The 7,178-nt window shown below is 47.0% G+C and overlaps 1 protein-coding gene across 1 annotated transcript; it reads left to right on the top strand.

The window, feature by feature from the left end:
* Positions 1–671: 671 nt before the first annotated feature.
* SPEGNB (SPEG neighbor) lies at positions 672–5,860 on the top strand. The gene is made up of 5 exons (XM_056851613.1): positions 672–754; positions 1,225–1,337; positions 2,845–3,152; positions 4,402–4,543; positions 5,715–5,860. Exons 2-5 carry the CDS (start codon positions 1,225–1,227, stop codon positions 5,851–5,853), a joined length of 702 nt encoding a protein of 233 aa, XP_056707591.1. The 5' UTR covers positions 672–754; the 3' UTR covers positions 5,854–5,860.
* Positions 5,861–7,178: the final 1,318 nt, after the last annotated feature.

Below are 7,178 nucleotides of genomic sequence, written 5' to 3'. Positions count from 1 at the left end.
GGCAGGCAGCAAAAGGGGCAGTATTCTTGTCCGAGCAGTATTCTTGTCCACCAGCCAATCGCCGTTCTTGGGGGAGGAGAAATTAGCCAGCATGGGCAGGGACACTTGATCCGAACCAAGGAACAAAGGCATTTTTTTTCATGGAGATCTGAACCAAAAACTGCGCAGCAACAGCAAAGAACGGAGCAAAACAGGTTTGACTTAACGCGGGCATGAAGCGGTTTTTATTCTTCAATTCGGATCAGTCATGAGAAATCAAAAATTTGAACAGGGCCAAAACAAAAGTGAAACCGCAGCAAACCTCCGTGAAAAAATCCCCCAACTGTTTGGATAGCCTTTTGTCCTGCAGCCTCTCTGCACAGCGTGTGCACCGCTGATAGCAACCCAGGCGGCAGGGGGCTCAGCCTGCCACTCCCCCTCTTGTCCTTCATCAAGAGGGCAGGAATGATGCAGCTGCTCCATCTCTGTCCCCCTGGGCCAGTCAATGTGATTACACAGCACCGGGCTGCAATCAGCGCGGCCCCAATTCTCACAGGTACCTGGCAACAGGCTATATAAGGGAGTGCCCAGGATTCCCGCTTGGGCAGGTGGTACACACACACACCCTTGCCAAAGAAGGAGACGTCAAGGCAGGAATGCAGCTGGGGACATGAGCAGGCCTAATATCTCCCCCCCCCCGGTGATATAAATGTGGGTGGGATGAGGAGCCTGTGGCCTTTCCCATCACAGCAGAGCTGCCTTGGTGTTATTAACGGTAAGAGATTCTGCAGTGTGGACAGAGACGGGCCCCTTAGAGCACCTGCTACAACCCAGCCAACACACACACACAGATTCCCTGACACCTCCCTGCCTGGGAGCTTTCCCCAGTGACTCAGGAAGCTACATCTTAACTACCTTAATCTTCACCCTGAGGTGGCTACAATCGTGCCCCCACTAGTGATTTCCAGTGGGACACGTATTAATTCTGTCTTATGGAGTTCTAAATTGAGGTTCTAACAAAAAGAGGATGGTAACATCTCCTCACTCTCATCGGCCTCCAGTGGGCCTGGCTGATTTGCCTTCACAGGTTCTGGATGGGTGAGAGATGACACTGGCAGAAACTCCTCATCTGGGTATAAGGCAAACAAGAATGGGTAGGGGGAAAGCAGGAAGGAGGGCTGGAGTCTGCAGCACAGGGGCATCGGTGGTTTCTCTCTGTGATGCTGAGCCTGCTATTCCCCACAGATGGCCCCCAAGAAGCCTGCAGCCCCTCCTCCACCAGGCTGCTCCCTGGACATTAATGATCCTCAGGTGCAGGATGCTGCCATTCGCATTCAGGCTTCCTACCGTGGGCACAGGTAAGAGGGGCAGGGCAGCTGGGCAGGATGCACCTAGGCGGCTGGATTTGTTTTGTGCTGTTTTGATAGCCTGTTTTTTTATGGCTTGTTTTGGTATTGATAATGCTGGTGTTGTTCTTTTGATGATTTAATGTATTGCTTCCACTTTGTGAGATGCCTCAAGCAGGTTCCTGGAAAGGGGGCAGATAAATTGTCTAAACAATTATCATAATGAGCAACAAGGAAAGGGAAATTAACTGGGAAAGCATGGCCTAGAGGGGTTATTTCCAGGGAACAGGGTGAGGGGGGAACCCTGGATGCTCTGGCAGTTAGAGGTACAGCATAAGGGAAGTGAATGTACTGAGAGGGGGAAGAGCTGCCTCAGACTGTGCTGAGAGGGGGAAAGGGTCCAGGGTGTATGCTGAGAGCAGGGAACCCACAGCACACTGGGCTAAAACATGAGATCGAATGTATCAGTCTAGTGGTGTGTCAAGTCAGGAGGGTCTTAGAAGGGTAAGGAAGAGCAGACTGAGGGGTGTTAGGGGGTGTGGTAGCATTAGGCTATGGCTGGACAGTGGGGGTTGGCCAAGCGGACTGTAGCCATGGGATGGAAGAAGAAAGTCACAGAGATGAGTGAGAGAAGCAGCCATGAAGACTCTGGGACAGAGGAAAAGCCAAGGAACAGGTTGGACAGCTTTAGAAATGTCTCCAGTCGGAAAACTGGCAAGGGGTGGAACAGCTCACTTTTGCTGTTTCCCTTCCAGCTAGAAGTGCTTTGGAAGTCAGGACAACACAAATCTCCCGAGTTTTTATGGTATGCTGATATATGGCTGTTGTTTTACAAGGCCAGTTCCTAGGTTTTCTCCACAGAGAGTTAATATTTCCACTATAGCAGTCCTGGCAGCACCCTAAATGCCTCCACCTACCCACACAGCCCAGCTTCTCTGGCCAATTCAACCCTTGGACTGGTCACCAGTTGCCAGCTGAGTGCCTCACTCAATTCCTGGCTATTCCCATTTGCCATATAATCATCTATAAGTTTTTTAAAAAGGTTGTTCAGTTCAGTATAAGGAGGCCACTACCAGAAGAATCTAAACTAACAAATTTTCCCATTGATATTTTTATTGGACGTCAGTTATGGGGAGAGTGGGGAAAGGGGGCTAATAAGAAAGAAGAATTCACATAGTTTGTCTGATTTTTGCAATCAATCAGATTCTATCCATTGATATTCAAAACATTTACTCTTTAATAAACAATTAGGTACACATTATTAAAGTACTCTTTTGTTTGTTTGACCAGTTGATGGAATTCTCATTCCAAGTGTATTAAAAGTTCCCTGCATAATTGTGTCCTGTGTGGCTCTTTTACCAAATAGCAGTCATCCCTTCCTGTTTTCATGGTGTGGCCTTGGGTACCCTTCAAAAAGGACCAGCCTGGTACAGACTAAAGTTAAACGGAAGGGAACCTGCAGGATCCCAAAAAGAGTCTTGAATGCCCATCTGTCTTCCTTCCTTCTTTCCACTCTCAGGTCCCGCAAAGAGATGAAAGAAAAGGGGCCCCCACGGGTGCTGGAGAACCTGAAAGATGTGGTGCTGATTGAGGGAAGTGCAGCCAAGCTCGAATGTCGCATCAGCGCCTTCCCTGACCCATTCATCCGCTGGTCCAAAGATAATGTGGAGCTCAAGGATGGGCCGAAGTACCGCTACATCTTTGAAGACCCTGATATTGTAGCACTGGTCGTTCGTGATGGCACTCTTTCTGACCTGGGCAAGTACACCATCTCTGTGAAGAACCCTTTTGGAGAGTGTTCTGACTCAGCACGTCTCCTTGTGGAAGGTAATGTGGCCCATTTCTCCTTCTTTACATAGCCCCACTTCCTCCCTAAACTTAGCCACAGGCATCCCTTGGGCAACCAAACCATTCTGGTGAGGCGCCTCTTTTTGGGAGTGTTTCAGTTTGGCATCCCTCATAGGGGAAAGTGATACTGCCTGTTCTGCTCCTTCAAGTTGTAGCCCTGTCCAATTCTATTCATAGCCTCATGCCTTGCATGGCATGGGGGGTGGGGTGGGAGGGGAACTAGTCCCATGTGCATCAGTTAAAGAAATCCCCTTTGTCTTATGAAGTATCAACAGAACTCTTGTCCACCAGGCTACGATCCCAGATATGCAGAGAACTCCCTTGATATGAGTTTGACCATTTTGGGTATCAGGGTAAGGGACCGACCCCTGACACCGGCACCCAGGAGGGGCTTATCAGGGCATTCTGTATCAGGGCATTCCAAACATTCTGGGATGAAAGAGGATGCTTTCTCCAGAAATAGGATATTTCTTCCCTGGTGCGTTTATTCACAGCATTTGGTCCATTCAAGCACTGTAGCACCAATACAATGATCCCCAAATTATTGCAACAAGTGTGGGAACTGCACAGCATAGCAGCATTTTGCCCTGGTGATGGATCTTTGGACTGAACTGCAACTAAGAGAGCTCCCATAGGGATGTATGGAAAAACAGGGGCTGTTTGGTTCATGCCAAGGAACATATCCTCCCATTTTAAATTCTACAACATCCCAACTCTGTACACCCAGAGAATAACCCCCTCCAGATTATGCTGTCCCAATCATCTGTCTCCTTAAAATAAATGGATAGAAAAAAGGCAGCATGGTTAAACAATGACATGATCTCTAGAAATAGCAAAAAGAGCTGTACATTTAGTCAGCACTAAAGTCCCAGCTTAAGTCTAGGATCCAACTACATCTAGAATCCTCTCTTGTCCTCCTTGGAGCACTCCCTGTGAGACCACTTACAACTCATATACGATTTTCACCTTGTCATCGCCTAAAAGAGGGCATCCTTTATGTTAGGAATGGCGTAGCAATTTGTAAAGCAAAGCAAAGCAAAACAGTGCTTCAGCAGTGAGGGGTAAGATAAAGGGCCCCTTAATGAAAGCCATAAACCCCACTCCTTGAACCCCACAAGTGTTTCTCCTCCCATTCTCAGTATCTTTCTAAAAATAACAGATGCATGGCCACAGGATTCCTTTGATTCAGCAGGATCGGTGTTCTAACCTCACCACCTCTCCTTCACAGTACCCGCCAAGATTGAGAAGGGCCCAGACAGCACAAAGGCCAAGAAGGGCAGCACAGTCAACCTGACAGCCCACATCAGCGGGCAGCCAGCACCTGATGTGGGCTGGGCCAAGGATGGGGAGGATATTGAAGAGGATGATCGGTGAGCAAAGTTCACTACTAGAGTATTGAGCCTGGAGAGTGCCTCCCATAGCACCAATACAGTGTGGGCAGATGTGAAGCAAGGAAAAAGGAATAGTGCCAGTTTTCCTTTTCCCCTTTCTTGCTTACCTGTTCACACCAGGTAATAATCAGGTGGTCTAGATGGCTGTTGCCCTAGCTTACAACAGTATGTCTAATGCAGAATCAAAATAATTGAACTGTCATTCTTTTTTAGGAAGGTTTTTAGTCCCCATTATTATGGAGAATTTTTAATGTGTACCAGTTTCTACTAAATGCACAGGAAGGAATATGGGGTTTGCAGCAGTAATCAGGTGGTGTGAGAATTCTTCTTTTAACGTAAATCTGAGGCCTGTCCCTTATCCTCTCACTGCCTGGTTGTAGTGAACCTAGGTTACTTTACATGGAGCAGCCAAACATGGTAGAGCTATAAGCAACTAAGGCCTTTTATGCACGGTTTGTTTCCATTGGATATGCTGCTGTCTCAATGCACAATATTTGCAACCAAATTCTCATATCACTCTGCACAGCGGTCTGAAACTGACCAACACTCACTGTGAAACTGACCAAAAAAGCAGCCTCATAGGTCATTTATGATTATTTCAGCATTCTTGCTAGTTGCAAAAAAACCCAAAAAACTGTTGGGTCAGGCTGAGGTCTGAAACTGACCAATACTCACTGTGAAACTGACCACAAAAGCAGCCTCCTAGTATTCCAATTTCCAGGGGAGGGGTTGGATGAGCGGGAAAGACAAGTGAGAGGGAGAAGTGGGAATGGGCGTGGGAAGGAAACCCTGAATTGACAAGTATTGACAGGACCAGCTTTTGATTTACGATCAAGGCAGACATTAAACTCGAGATAAAACAGCATCCACAAAACACCGGGGGGGGGGGGAAGCGAGGGGAGAGCAAAGTGACTTTTAAAGGTCAGGAAATAAATACATAATGAAAACATAGCCCCGAAATACTGGGGGCTTGACAGCAACGGAAACAACCTGTGCATAAAAGGCCTAAGTGTGAGTATCAGAGTTCACCTTGAAGCTTTATATCAGGGTAGGAAGATAGTTTGAAGTAGCAGAAGTACTTAAGGTGTCCCCCAGCTTTGGGTACACTCAGGCTACTATTTTAAGAGCTTTATTTCTCTTGTTTCTTCAGCGTATACTATAATATCGGCAGTGACTCAACCACTCTCACCATCAAGAAGGTAACACCGCAAGATGCTGGAAAGTATGAGGTCTTCGTAGAAAACAGCCTGGGCATGGACCAGTCCTTCGCACGTGTGGATGTGATTTGAACCCCTGCCCTCCATCTGTATGGTTCCCTCCCCCACTAAAAAAACCCTCTCTGCATTCATCAAATATAGCCCACTGCCTGACCCTGGAATCTGACTGACCATGGAAAATGGCACTGCAAAGCCCTTAGAGCTGGGGAAAGCAAATGGGACCCTCAATGGTGCTGCAGAAGTATGGTATCCCCCTCAGATGACAGTACCCTGCTGTTTCTCTCACTGCCCCCTTCAATTCTCTCACCAATGTCATTCTGCCTCAGCAGGCACACCCTCCCTGGCAAGAATTCCCCATCCTACCCCAGGGCTGAGTCCATTCATTGAGCAGATGGGTCATGGCTGGCTAACAGCATTGCCACAAGCATATGATGGGTATGCACTAAATGTCAGTACCCTTACACTGTACCTCAAAGACCATTAATCATCTCATAAGTTTCCAGATTTCTCTTACCTGTTTTATTGCTATATGAACTAAATAAAACCAGCGGATAATACAAAGGTCATCTGTGTTGTACGTGTAGTTTCTGGCCCAGAAATCGAAATTCTAGGAATTAAGTATATTGGGGAGGGTAGGTTAATCTCCGTAAGTAGAGGTTTCTGGGGAGGTCTTTTATGAGGAACAGTGATTCTGTACCCCACCTATTTATTTCACACAAACATAAAGTTTCATACACAAATACAGGTTTGCTAGATACTGAAAGTTACATTTTATACTACACACAGTGATCTTGTGTAAAAATACTGGCAGCTTTAAGGCACAGCTGAAAAGGTGACGGGTAGGACTGTCCAGGTCAAGAGACGAGGACTCTGTTCAACTGGACACCAGCTATCCCTGGAACTATGTGAATACATAAACAATGTGATCTCAAGCACCAAACCCAGTTTTGCATGGAGTGACTCAACAACATCTCCTACCTGGCCAGCCTTTGCTTCATTAGGAGATAATGCTTTCAGGGGATCAATCTGTTGTGATGAGCTGTCATGATACTGGGCAACCCGGATCCTATGATCACCTGTCAGAATTGAACACTGTCCCCAAAATCACTGTTTAGAGCACTTTGCTCAAAGTATCTGGAAGGCACTCTGGTTTAATGACCTTTCTGCATTGCTTCCATTGCTGACATTTTGATGGCCCCACCCATCAGGAAGATCCCCACATGGATCCTACTGAAAATTCCCAGTGATGTCCCACACTGCCTTCTCTCTCCCAGAGAGAAGGGTGTCACTGCTGGAGCCAGTAATGGGTCCAAGAGTGTCACCGGGTTCAGGAATCAAAATTAATCTCTGGTGCTGTTCTCACCATTTCATCACAATGACTTCATACAAGGTAGGTG

The sequence above is a fragment of the Euleptes europaea genome, chromosome 6, assembly GCF_029931775.1.
Source record: "Euleptes europaea isolate rEulEur1 chromosome 6, rEulEur1.hap1, whole genome shotgun sequence".
NCBI classification, from domain to species: domain Eukaryota; kingdom Metazoa; phylum Chordata; class Lepidosauria; order Squamata; family Sphaerodactylidae; genus Euleptes; species Euleptes europaea.
The sequence above is the reverse complement of the archived record's forward strand: the minus strand, read 5'-3'. Positions and strand labels throughout refer to the sequence as shown.

Coding starts and splice junctions, on each gene's coding strand:
- SPEGNB (XM_056851613.1), top strand. CDS start 1,225: ATGGCCCCCAAGAAGCCTGCAGCCCCTCCTCCACCAGGCTGCTCCCTG. Junction 1,338..2,844: donor GCTTCCTACCGTGGGCACAG/GTAAGAGGGGCA, acceptor TTCCACTCTCAG/GTCCCGCAAAGAGATGAAAG. Junction 4,544..5,714: donor GATATTGAAGAGGATGATCG/GTGAGCAAAGTT, acceptor TTGTTTCTTCAG/CGTATACTATAATATCGGCA.